The sequence below is a fragment of the Nelumbo lutea genome, chromosome 7 (genome assembly GCF_056320005.1).
Source record: "Nelumbo lutea isolate HS-2025 chromosome 7, American lotus-T2T, whole genome shotgun sequence".
In the NCBI taxonomy this organism is placed as follows: Eukaryota; Viridiplantae; Streptophyta; class Magnoliopsida; order Proteales; family Nelumbonaceae; genus Nelumbo; species Nelumbo lutea.
In genome coordinates, this window is record NC_142690.1 from 41,144,428 (window position 1) to 41,158,662 (window position 14,235).

General features: G+C 38.0%; 1 protein-coding gene across 8 annotated transcripts in view; it reads left to right on the forward strand.

Moving 5' to 3' along the window:
- LOC148846173 (FAM91 carboxy-terminus protein) overlaps positions 1-14,235 on the forward strand; it is a 96,543-nt gene that overhangs the window by 68,555 nt on the left and 13,753 nt on the right. For all 8 annotated transcript variants that reach the window (XM_088955375.1, XM_088955381.1, XM_088955376.1 and 5 more), the window contains 3 exons: positions 2,825-2,978; positions 3,543-3,603; positions 4,230-4,612. In XM_088955375.1, the coding sequence (XP_088811501.1) occupies positions 2,825-2,978; positions 3,543-3,603; positions 4,230-4,612 (598 nt within the window). The remainder of the gene's footprint in view (positions 1-2,824; positions 2,979-3,542; positions 3,604-4,229; positions 4,613-14,235) is intronic.

Consider the following 14,235-nt stretch of genomic DNA (forward strand, 5'->3'; position numbering starts at 1 on the left):
GATTAATTGAATCTATGAACTGGACCAGATTTCCAATATTGCCGTGGACCTTGGAGATTGATGGGCAAAACTGGAAAGTTACACCCGACCCCTAGACTCGATTATGATACTGCACTAGGTGTCGGATTGGGCCGTCTTTGATGTACCAATCAGTGAGATCCTTAGCGGGGGTCAAAACCTGGGTATGTTGGGACAGTTTGAGAATTCATCTGAGTGGGTGATCGTAGTGACAGGATCAGCCCCTTTGTCGGACAAAGGTAATGATCGGGGATGCACTCTCATTGATGGAAACCAAGACTGCTGGCAGCCGATTTCAATCGTTGAGATTTGTTTTGCAAAGTATATTTTATATGAGATATAAATGTTTATATACATTATGGTTTCTGAAATGTTTGCGAAAGGTTTTAATTCCCGGGATCCATATTTGAGAGAGTGCAACACTGTTCCTTGCAACCGAGGGAGAGGTCCTCTCTTGTCGGGCAGTGTTTGATCATTTTGTGCTGAGAGGTTAAGTGTAAGACCATTGAGGGTAATACCTGGTGGACTAATCTTGCATCTGCCCACAGTCCCTAGGTGTTACAAGGTGGCTTGGCCCAGGGACCACTTAGGGTAAGTGTTGGGCCTATAGAGCCCATTTGATGGGTTTCAGGGGGTGCACTGCCCATAATAGTGTATTCGGCTAGGCCTTGTAACAAAGGCTGGGCCGAATCCATGTGGCTGATGTATAGATCAATGCTTGGATCACACGCCATACAAGGAAGCTCAACTGGGCAGCAGTTAGGAAGGTTAAGTGAGCACATAAGCTTAATGGGCCTAAAGCCCATTTCGAACTTGGCTATTTAATTAGTTAATTATGCGGTGAATTCTGAGATGGATTAGCAGATAGGATAGGGTCTTGACCCTATCCACTCAGAGAGTCCAAATCTGAATGTGATTCAGATCTAGAAACCTCCTAATGAGATTAGGAGAAAGCTAATCTAATCTGCAGATAAGATAAGGGTTTATCCTTATCTCCTAAAGAGAGGGCTGATCCAAATATGATTTGGATAAGCAACTCCTAATTGGATTAGGAGCTGATCTTTTAGGCTAACAAAAGAAGGAGGGGGTGGCAGCCTTTAGAAGACAGAGATATTCAGATCCTCTTTAGTGCTGAAAAACACAGAAGAAAGAATTAAGCAACCCTGCAGAATTCTTTCTTTCCGCCTCCTTGTTCTTGCCGCCCTGTTTTCCAGTTCGATCTCCAGTTCTGGGAGAAGTCAAGATTTGATCTTGACATCAGTTCTTTGAGGAAGAATTGATAGGAAGCTGTGCTCATGTGCCATCCTCCTGTTTCTTGCGAAGGACAGAGTTCTTGGAAAAGAACACTGCTAATTCTGCTCCATCCTGCACTGTGCTATTTTCACTGGGAGCAGTCTTTGGATCCTTCTTTGGGTGTGAACACCTTCATTGGGGGATACTATTTCTCCGTATTAGGTATAATTCTCTCCTACTCCTTTTGGTTCAGATCTGGTTCAGTTTATGGTTCAAGAATGATCATTGAAAATATGATTTTCTAAATAGGGAATGCGATTCCCAGTTGAAGGGAGAGAAAAATTTTTGAAATTCGCCCCCTTATTCCGCAATCTTTGGGCGTCCATACGATGGATCTCTCATCCCTTCAATATTCTGTCCGAAGATTGATGAATCCGGCATAATATTGTTGGACCTTTTTGTCTCCCTGATAGTATGAGAAGATATCAACATTTATCTGATACTACCTAGAGGTGTTTGATTGCTGAATAACTTTCTCGAGTTACTGGTACATCTCATAGGCTGTCCTGTACCTTATCATAGGAATAGCAATTTTAGTTTTGACTGAACCTAGAATCCATGATGCAATCTTTACGTTGTCGATCTTCCATTGATTCAGTCCCTTAACATTAGAGTCATCAGGCTTAGATACAGAGCCATCCAGATATCCCCAAAGTCCCTTAGCTTCGACATGAAATTGAAAGTTGAACTTCCATAATGCGTAGTTCGTATCATTGAACTTAATAGGAAGAACCTGCATCCTTTCTGATGCCATTGGGAGACAAAAAGCAACAACAACACACATCCAGAAAATCAATAAGATTCGAACCAGAGGAAGAAAAGAAGAATACCTTTCAGCTGATGTCCAAAAAAGGTAACTGTAATGTTCTTCCGAACTGAAGAGTGGATCAAAACCCCTCAAAGTCAAAACCGATCCAAACCAAACCAAAGGGATTCAGTAGATCTGCTCTGGGTGACACTAGATCTAAGATTTCAGGCTGATCTGATGTTTCTACAAGGAGATCTAAGAAGAAAGGTGAATCCGATGGTGCAGCAGTCCAGGAAAAAGATCTGTAAAGTTCAGATCTGTAGTGAATCTAGGAAGAAGATTAAAGGACACTTAGGAACTTCTCAAATAATGTTAGAGAGTTCTTGAACCAGTAATGACTGAGATGTTCAACGAGATGTGATGTGTAGATCAATCCGTGACCTGCTCTGATACCATGTTAGAGTCAAGTTGAAGGTTCAGAAAGAGAAAGAAAGAGACAACAGATTTGGTGGGTGTGACACCATGTGTCAGTCGACACCCTAAAAGATATATTAAAAAGATAAAAGGACAAATCTTCCCTTAGTGTACAAAAGAAAGAGTACAAAGAATAGTTATACAACAAAGAAAAGTAAAAGTACAAAAATAGCCCTGTGGCTAGATCTTCTCAGTCTCTACACAATTCATACATGTATCTTGTGTTCATAGATCAAACTTCCATTCAAATGACATAAAACTACTCATATTTTTTATTTTACATGTCTCTAGAAACTTACTGAAGAAGAAATGGCAACTATAGACAAAGTCTGCAAGGAGGAAGCAAATTCCTTTGTTCTTTTTGATCCTGACATTGCAAGGGGCCTTCACCGACGAGGCTTGATCTATTTTGATGTCCCTGTGTATCCTGATGATCGGTTTAAAGGTAATCTGTATATCTTCATATTTTTGTTTCAAGCAGTATGATTCCTGAATTAAAATTCTACTATTGTTATTGATCAGTTGCTAAATTATCTATACTAACTCACTAAACTATGATGCTTAGAATTTTGTATCTTCTGTGGAATATTGCCGTATATTTGCCTATATAATGTGAAATATATAAACTTGTACATGTACTGCATTGCTTGAACTACATTCAAAATTTTCAGAGGACATACATTTTTTTCTAGTGAAATACAACATATAATAACTTAGTTACTTGCTGTGGTTTTCCTGCTAAAACTCATTAGTGTGTTATATGGTTGATAGCTAGGGCTTGTAGCTTGGTTGAATGCATTATTTTTTCTTTATTTGGCATACGGATTTCTTGAGTTGTATCAATCCATGTTCATCAATTTCCCTTGTATGCAACTCATAACATGCCATAATATATTGTGCCCGGTATAGGGACACAGCTAAAAGTGGGTTCTGGAATTCTTTGTTTTAAACTTATTTGAGTTCTTTTTAAATTGCACCTTCAAAATTCTTAATGCTTACTCTGATTCAGTTTCTAGGCTGGAAGGTTTTGTTTCCAATAGGGAGCAGTCCTATGAAGATCCTATTGAAGAGTAAGTTCTTATGATTCTTTATTCTGGATGTTTCTGGTGGACCCTCAGTAGATCCATTATTTTTTTTATCAATAACACAATTGATTAGATAATCTCAATAATTACAAAGAGGAAGACAAACTTTCTTATCTTCCAATTACAGTTTGAGCCCAAGAAAGGAAAAAAGGAAAAAAGAGAAAGAGGAGGAGGAATTGAAAAAAAAAAAAGATTACAATTGTGACCAAAACATTGACTCCCTCTCCACCCCTTGTTTAGCTAACCCATCCGTAAAAGAATTAGCTGATCTTTTTACCCAGGTGACCTTAACTTCCATTTCTCGAACCAGCCATCTAAATTTCCTCCTCACATTGCTGTAATTCCATAAGCCACTGTTGTCTTTATTTCAGACATCCTACCACCACCTCCGAGTCCCCTTCAATTATGAGTTTTTTGATATTCATCTGCCTAGCTTTCTGGATTCCTTCCATAACTGCATGGATCTCGACTCTGAGAGAGTCACCCACTCCTATTGGGCCTGAAAACATGGCAAGAACAATGCCATTCTCAGTAGATCCATTATCTTCATGCAGTTGATAATTTATTGTTCAGAAAACATTCATACTAACACTTCAAAATTCTTTATCCAGGTTACTCTATGCTGTTTTTGTTGTTTCAAGTGAAAATGCAACTGTTGCTGAACTGGCTGCAACATTACAAGCTGACCTTTCACAGCTCCAGGCTGCTGCTTCTTTTGCTTGTCGACTGGGCTGGGCTGTAAAAGTAATTGATCCAGCATCTGTTCTCCAAGATTCAAGCATACCTGGATCTCCTAGTACCATTCTCAGCGATGATGAAGATGGTTCTCATTGTAGTGTAAGCTCAACAAACATGTCAACTGATGGAAATACTGTTCAGCAAGGAGATTATCTTGGGGCAGAAAACTATGGGCCATCTTCTGGCCATGCTCGTTTAGCTTTCGTTGTTGATGCTAATATAACATCCTATCTCATGATGGGTTCTGTTTCCCCTGGTATGCTCATTCAAGTGGTAGTTGTGCATGCTCTTCCTACTCATCCTAATTATATTTCTTTTATGTTCATTTTTTAGACAGTCTTTTGTCTTTATATGTGCTTTCTTTTTTATTTTTTCTCTTTGTTGGACTTTTTTTTTTGTTCATTCAGTCGCATAAATTGTCATTTGAGAACTTATGAGCCTTATTGTTTCCTATACTATGGTAAATTGGGGTACTGAAACAGATTAATTATACTATTGCTGAAGCAAGTAGAGTAGAATGTAGATATCAAGTAGGGTTTGGATGGGAAAGGAGTGCAAATTGTATGTGAACCTAATTATGGATATGTATGAGGGTGCAACAATCAATGTTTGAACACCTGTGGAAATGTCATCAGATTTTTCAACTACAATGGTCTTCTCCAGCTTCTGCTGAGCTATCATTAGACTTGTAAAGATTATCCTATTTCCCATTATGTATCTTTTGCTTATTTGTCTCCTTCCATTCAATGACTTGTTTCTTGTCTTTCTTTTTTTTTTTTTTGTCTGTTTCCTTGTTTTGTCCAGAAGCCCTTGCCTCCCCTGACTAAGTGGTGATGGTTGAAGTTCATTCTCTTGATTGTAACCATACCTGGGAGCTGACTTCCTTGCCTCCCGACAAACAAGCTGTAGGGTGTAGATAGGTTTACATTGTTAAAGGTCACCTGATGGTAGTGTTGATTGGTGTAAAGCATGGTTGGTAGCTAAAGGGTACACTCAGACATATGGGATTGACTATATTGAGACTTTCTCTTTGGTTGCCAAAATGAATTATTTATGAGTAATTGTTTCCTTGGTTGCTAAAATGCTCCCTGTTACATTTTGACACCAAGAATGCGTTCCTTCATGGTGAGCTTCAAAAAGAGGCTTATATGGAGAATAAGGGGGAGGTGTAGGAAAGGTGTGAAGGTTGAAAGAGGAAATTTATGGTATGAATGAAGGGATAGGAAATCCATCACATGGACGCCCAAGATTGCGGAATAAAGGGGGCGAATTTCAAAAATTTTTCTTTTCCCTTCAACTGGGAATCAAATTCCCTATTTATAAAATCATATTTTCAAGGATCATTCTTGAACCATAAACTGAACCAGATTTGAACCAAAAGGAGGAGAGAGAGAATACTTGATGCAGAGAAACAATATCTCTCAATGGAGGTGTTCACGCCCAAGGTAGAAACCAAAATCTGATCCCACTGAAGATGGCGCAGTATAATGTGGAGCAGAATCAAAAGTGTCCTTCCTAAGAACTTGATTCTTCCCAAAATCACCTGGACGGCTTGTGAATACAACTCCTACCAATCTTTTCTCCAAAAGATTGGAATCAAGATCCAATCTTGATTTCTCCCAAGCAATGGAGATCGAACTGATGTAGGCGGCGGCTGTAGGAAGGAGGCGGCTAGAGAGTATTTGCAGGGTGCAGAATTCTCTCTTCTCTGATCTCAGTTCTGAAGACAAGACTTGAGTCTGTTGGATGTTGTGTCTAAAGGCTGCCGCCCCCTCTTCCTTTTATAGATTTATTGCTGCAATATTAAGAGTATCAAGTTTCTTATTCAGACTAGAAAGTTGAGCCGATAGAGCAGCAAAGGAATCAATATGGTGTATTCCCCTTTGATTGGTTCGATCATTACTCCATTGGTAGCTGTTTGACACCACCTCTTCTACTAGGTCATAGGCTTCCTCTGCTGTTCTTCTCATGATAGTGCCACCTGCGGCTGCATCAATAATAGATCGATTAGGGGGGTAATGCCATTATAAAAGGTCTGATTTTGATACCAAACTGGTATTCCATGGTGAGGATACTCCCTAAGCATCTCTTTAAATAAAGAAGGGTTCTTTCTATTTCAGGATCGAATCTCGCTAGTCCTTTTCTTCTAGTCTGTGTCATGCACTAATAAGTCTGAACACAACAAGAGTTCGAACAAATAAACAAAAATGAAAATAATAACATAAATAAAAAGAAAATAAAAACAGAAATAAAAGGTCCAAATTAATTAAGGTTAACAAATTCTAATATTATTTTAGGATTAAATCCCCGGCAATGGCGCCAAAAACTTGATAGCTATAAATATATAACCCTAACAAGTGTACTAATTATCAAGTAGTATAATAATATCGTTCCCACGGGGATTTAACAAAATAAGTATTAGAATCACAGTTTTCCCTAATTATTTGGACAATCGAAATTTGGAATTGAGAAAGAACTACTGATAATAAAACTGGAGTAAAGAAAATAAAAGCAAGGGTGATCACTAGTCGAATATGCAAATGATGAAATCGCTAGGACCTTTCGTCCACCTAACCAATGTAATGAATATTGATGGGTTCGATTAACCAAGATTAATTGTTATTCCCATAAGCTGAAGTTTTTCCCAATTTTATTCAATATTCTTTTCCAAGATATATTAAACCTATTTTTATCAAGTAACCCCTCGATCCCTTGACTAGAGTTCTCAATAATAGAAATGCATTAAGTGCAAGAAAAACTCAAATATTCAGATGAATCATGTGTATATATCCCTATATACCATTCAATTCACACCATGAATTATGTGGTCGAGTATATAAATTCCTCTCCCGATTCATTCATATACACCGAATCAGTTATGAGATGGCCACCCCTAATCACATTAAGCAAATAATTCATAGACTATATGGAAATCACAATCTTGGAAAAATCATAGAGATAAAAATATATTCATTATCATGGTTAGGCTTTCCACAGTCCTAGCAAGAAACAAATCAGTTCATGATGGAAGAATTAAAGAAAACAAAGGGAAAGAAAGAACTCTTGAATTCGCCCATGGTGCTGAGATCTCCTCTTCTTGCCGCCACCTTGTTCTTGGGGATTCTTGAATTCTGGATCTCCTCCTCCACGTTTCTTGAATTCTTGGAAATTCTTGGCTGATTGCTTCTTTTCTTCTTGATTCAAATCAGGAAGTGAGTGATTGTGTGATGCCTAAAGCTGGTCCGCCCCCTCCTTTATATAGCTTAAAGGGGAGGGGGTGGTCTCATACTTCCTCTTGAAGTTGATCTTTACAAGAATAGAAAGTCCTATCCTAATTCTAATCTTATCTTTTTATCTAATGAACTCAATCCTATTATCTCTCTAAGATTACATCAAGAATTTATATCTGGAAGGACTCTTCTCAGTTTCTTATTCTTGGATTCGTATTAGACCTCCTCTGCGAATTGGGCTTCAGCTAGGCTTTTCTGCAAGTTGAGCTTCAGCTGCGTATTGGGCCTTCCTATGAAATTGCTGCGACTTCAGGCCCGGATTTGACTTCGATGCAGGCCGAATCTGCAAAAGCCCAAAACATGAAAGTTGTGGATTTTTCTCTTATCTTTCCAGTGGATCTTGAATCAGCCCATTCGGAGTTCGGATACGCGAGTTAGGCCCAGATTACTGAACGATGTCAAAACTATGAAAAATCATTTGACTTGTCTTTTTTTGCTCCTGATGCCTTTTTTCATGCCCTGAACAGAAATATGAGTCCAATTGTGTGCTAATTCAGTATAAAAGACAGAATAATTGGGGATAAAAATATGATAAATTCTACTCTCATCAAGGGGCAAGGAATGAGGGTGAGGAGGTCTCAGAGTCTGAAGTTTTTGAAAGGTTGTAAAGGGGTCTTATTGGGTAAGAAGAATGGAAAATATCCATGTCAGGAAGAGGATGAATCTAAATACAATGAAGTGGCTGGTCGAATGATACTTGGAACCTTGATCAGTGAAGATAGCGGTGGGAGAGGTGTTGCGGTTATTGTTGATAATGGTGACGATGCTGTTGAAGGTTGAATGAATCGGAAGATGTGGAGGTTAGGTCAGCATATAAAGTTGATGAATCTGTGACAGAGGTGTTTTTAAGCAAGTTGGGCAAGGATTTGGGTAGGCTGAAGGCTTGAAATGTTTTAATTGAAGGAACTGGTGTGCAACTAGGTTTTGAAAAACCAAAAGGAGTAAACAATGGTCATTTGGTGTACACGACAAAGGTGTTCTGACAGCTAAAGAATGGTGTTTTTGGAGTTGGGTCTTGCAATAGATTCAAATTGTGAAATCAAAGGGATACTGGAAAACAAGTTTCTTTACAACTTGAGAATTGTCAGTAATAAATGGAAGGACAGGGCAAAGTCAAGTTATTCAGAGAGAGGAAGAGAAAACTAATGCTGGAGGTGTGGAGCAAAATGAAGAAATGGAAAGGACAGTTGGTCAAGTGAGGTCAGTTAACAAAAGTTCTGGAAAAATTCAAAATGAAAAAGTGGTGAATGTGGACTGTCTTAATCTAGGACTGTCTACTCAGTCCTCTTTGATATGTTCTAAACAGATCTCTCTAGTAGGCGAATGGATACTGCCTGTAAACAAGGTCTAGTGGGGCATGCACCAGGCAGGAAACTTCCTCTTTGGTCCCTATGCCCAAAGGGAAACCCTAGATACAGGTCCTTTTGTATATATCGATCAAATCAAGGGCTTCTTAACCAGTAACCAGAAAAAAAATAAGGTGGAAGATGGAAAAGGAGAAGAACTACATTGGAACAAGCAGAATCAGATTGTTAGTGCTCTTATACCTGCAATAGAGATTAGGGCAAAGAGAAGAAAGACAATAGAAGAGAGAAGAAAATAGATGGGCAGCAAGTGTGCTCTCAGTCGGCTCTAAAGTGACTTTTATATTAAAGAGATAAGAAAGGGCAGCCTAGTGCACGAGGCTCCCACCACCAATATGGGGTCTGGGGAGGGACAGATGTATGCAGCATTACCCCCAGTGGTCAAGGTTCAAAGTATCGATACGTATCGGCCCATATCAGCCGATATGTATCGTATCGGGAGGTTCCCGATATGCCCCTACAGAGGGTGTATCAGGGTTTTGACCGGTTCAGGGGGTGGACGGACCTTAAACCGGCCCCTTCGAACCGAATTTGAAGAAAAAACAAAAAAAAACTAAAAACCTAGGTGCGCCTAGGCACACAGGCGAGGTGCATTTTGGGGTATGCGCTTCACCTAGGTCCTAGGTGCACCCCTTTCAAAAGGCGCACACCTGGTCCTATTTGCTAATGTTGTTCATTCATTCATTGCAATAAAATATCTTCTTAAAAGGCAATGAAAGTTATAAAATCATTATTTTTTATGATAGAAATAGGAATTTCAAACCCTAACGTAGACTTGCTCGGGCTTGCCTTGAGGGGTGTGGTACAAAGGTGATTCATAGAATCAAGAATGCAATATGTTTTACATCACATTAGCTACATGAAGCAATGCAATTAAGGAAAAAAAGAGATTGTGGGTTTTACATGCTTGAAAATGCTTTATATGATTGTTTTTATTTTTAAATTTTCATTTGAATATGCTTTACATGTTATATTTATGTATTTTAATTTTAGATAATAGGTTTTTTAAAACATTTATTTTAAAATTTAAGTTTATATTTTTTTATTAACATTATGTTTAATATTTTTTGAAAAATTTCCATTTTTTTTTTTAATTTTTTGGCATTTGTTTTGAATTTTCTGACTTTTTTTTTCTGATTCTTTAGCTTTTTATTTTGTAGTTTTGCACCTTATTTAAAAAGGTGCATGCCTCGCCTTGCGCCTTAGGTGCAAATTGGCCCTTGCACTTTTTTTTGCGCCTTGCGCTTTTAAAACACTGATAACCCCTGCACATACAGAGAGGTTGTTTCCAAGATTTTATATTAAAGAGATAAGGATACACAAAAAACAGATGTGCCGCTGATTAGTGAGGCATACGTAATAACAAATAAAAACAACTAATCCTGGCTGAATAGCTTCAGCCCCAATAAAGCAATAAAAATAATAACATAAAGAGGAAAAAGCCCACATATTTAATCACGCATTATAACAACTATATCTATTGTTAAATTATGGGTCCTTAAGTCATTTCTAACTACTTCAGCCCCAGTCCTTTTTCGCCTGCTCCTAGTTCTTGTAGCCTCTTGAATTTGTACCTGACCACCTCTTCTCATGGTTGCTGTAGATGGAGTTCCTGATTTTTGTATTGAGATCCTGACTATGAGAAGTTGAGCATACATTGTTGTTGCAGTGGGAACGTTCCATTTTTTTTTGATAAATGATAGCATTTTATTAGAAAAAGGATTACATCAATATTTAGAAGACAAACTATGCCGATAGGGACGCAAGATGCGACCCCATTCTACAATGACCCAAATTACAACTGAGCCTAGAACAGTGGGAATGTTCCATTACTCATAATCAAATCATTATTATACTTGTTAATCATTAACGAAATAAAAAGAAAACCCTGTCATTTATGGATGAACATGACATGCCTAAAATATTGATTCACTGAAATTGAGAGGTAGAATCCAGTTTTAGTCTTTTTTGGATGATCTGTAATGTCTTGAATGCTGATACTTTGATATTGATCTACAGTTGATTGGGTTATTAAGAGGATTTAGTTCTAATCCTCTTAATAAAATAGGTTGCAGAAACCTAAATACTAAAAAGAGTGATTAGGTAATGTAACCTCTATTGTGGAACATATCCTCACCTTATTTATCAAAAAAACATATCCTCACCTTATCATCCATCTTTTTGGTGAATATATTCTGATCAAATAAGAGAGTAAGCATTTTCGTATCCAGTGCCTTTTCCATCCATTTGTTCAGTAAATATATTATGCTGTTAAAAGATGACAACAAGCAATCATATCCAGACACCTGTGTTCACCAGGGATTATCTTGGCGAATGGTTTGAATGTAATGAAGCCAATGTTTTAAAAACGCAAGGTGCAAAAAAAAGCACAAGGGCCATTTTGCATCCGAGGTGCAAGGCACAAGGCAAGGTGTGCACCTTTTTGAAGCAAGGCACAAAATTAAAAAAATAAAATCAAAAAGAAATTGCAGAAAATGCAAAAGTTTAAAATAAATAAAGGAAAATATTAAAAATAGTATTAATTAAATTATTCAAATTTTAATTTTAATCTAAATGTTTATAAACGCCTATTAGCTTTAATTAAAATATATAAACATTATATAAAAATTATTCAAAGTCAAAATTGCCAAAATAAAATAAAAAATAGCATATAAAGCTTATTCAAACATGTAATAGCATATAAAGCTTTTCCAATTGCATTATTTCAATTAGCTAATGTGATGCTAAACATTTTATTCATAAAAAAGAAGTGATGTTAAACTTCTTTCGTCCTTAATTCTACGAGCCGCCTTTATACCAATCCCCTTGAGGCAAGCCCAAACATATTAGGATCTTAAATTCTTAATCTCTACAAAAAATGATTTTTATAATTTTAATTATCTTTTAAAAATATCTTTGATTAGAATGAATAAATAAATAACACTAGCAAATGGGTGGGGGTGGGTGTTCTCAGAGCAAGTTGAGCTAAAGTGCAAGGTGCACCAGACATGTGCCTTTTGAAGGTGCTATGCCTGGGGCCTAGGCGGGGTGCATGCCTTAAAATGCACCTCTCTTGTGCACCTAGGCATGCCTTTTAAATCTCTAAATTTAGCTATAACTGGACAAAAATATAATTAAAGAAAACAAATAAAGATAATTAAAGAAAACAAATAAAGTACAATTACATGGATGCCCTTAATGGGGCAGCCATCACTAAAAAGATAATTAAAGAAAACAAATAAAGGCCCATAAACTCTAAACATAACTTTAAACACTACTTAAGAGAAATAAAGAACACTGGCCAATTCCCATTCTCACTACACTCCCCCTCAAGCTGAGCGTACATGCCAATCATGCCCAGCTTGTTTACATAATGTTGAAGTTTTGCTTTAGGGAGTTCCTTAGTTAGGAAGTTTGCTAGTTGCTCTTTTGATACAATCAAAGGAAGGCACACCTCTCATGAAGCCATTCTCTCTTGTATAAAGTGTCTGTCAACCTGAATGTGCTTAGTTCTATCGTATTGAACTGGGTTGTGAGCAATGTTAATAGCAGCCTGGTTATCACAATACAACATCAATGGCTCGTCACATGGAACACCCATCTCATTAAGAAGAGATCCAAGCCATAACAACTCAGAGACCCCATGGGCCATAGCTTTATACTCTGCTTCAGTTGAAAATTTAGCAACCACTGACTGCTTTTTACTCTAGGAAGCAATGTTTTTGGCTACCATAGCACAATATCCTGATGTGGATCTCCTATTATCCACATTACCTGCCCAATCAACATTTGTATATGTTTCTACCTTTGTATAGCCATGTTTGGCAAACAATATACCCTTCCCGGTGGTTCCCTTAAGGTAACACAACCCCTTTTCTGTAGCAGCAATATGTGTGTCTCTAGGAGAATGCATGAACTGGCTGATGACACTTTCAACATATGAAATATATAGACGAGTCATACATAGATAAAGAAGTTTTCTCAGTAATCTCTGAAAATTCCCTTGTCAGCTAAAAGTTCTCCACCATTACCTGAGAGTTTATGATTCACATCAATAGGGGTAGAGGCAGGTTTAGCACCAAGCTTCTCGATCTCAGTAAGAAGATCCAACAATACTTCCATTGAGAAATAAAGATACCTTCTTTGGACTTGACAACCTCAATGCTGAGGAAATACCGCAATTCCCCTAGTTTTTCATTTCAAGTTCAGAACTGATAAACATCTTGACAACACTAATTTCTATATCACTTCCAGTAACCACAATATCATCTACATAAACAATAAAGAATGTCACCAGTGTACTCTTAACAAAGAAGGTATGATCTGATTGAGTCTGAGTGTAACCAAAGTGAACAAGAGGAGCCCTAAACCTGTCAAACCAAGCACGTGGAGATTGTTTTAGGCCATTAACTGATTTCTTTAATCTGCACACCTTTTCTTGCATCTCCTTACCATATAGCCAGGAGGAAGGGACATATATATACCTCTTTAGTGAGATCACCATTCAAGAATGCATTCTTAACATCAAATTGATAAAGAGGCCAATCGCAACTCACTACTAAGGATAAAAGAACTCTCAACGAAGTCATTTTAGCAACTGGAGAAAAAGTCTTGGTGTAATTTATCCCATATACTTGGGTACTTGATAGTGAAAACCCACGTGCACCCAACAGGTTCCTTCTCAGTTGGCAAGTCAACAATATCCCAGGTATTGTTTTTATGAACTGCTTCTATTTTAGTCCTCATAGCATCCCTCCATTCTGGTGTGGCTAAGGCTTCTGAAACGGACTTTGGGATGGGTTGAGAGGAAATGGAAACTAGAAAGGCATAATAGGATGGGGGCAACAAGCCGTGGGAAAGGTGTTTGAAAATACAATGAGCTGTACATTTCCTCTTACCTTTCTTCAAAGCAATAGATAGGTCAAGGTCTGGGACCAACCTGTGGTTGTCTTAGCCTTTGTCGCCAGTACCACCTCTAGAGAATAGGATGAGTGGTGGAAATTGGAGGACTAGCAGGAGGAGGGTGAGGATCAGCAATGGAAGACCTCAAAGGAGAAGATTCCTCCACGGGAATGGGGGTAATTGTGGAGGGCTTGACACAAGACTCAATTGGAGTCGGCAAAGGAATAGATGAAGAAAAAACTCAGGAAATCTCCCCCCCTTGGAAGGACGACTATAAAAAGGAACTGACTCTGCAAAGGCGACATCCATGGAGACAAAACTGA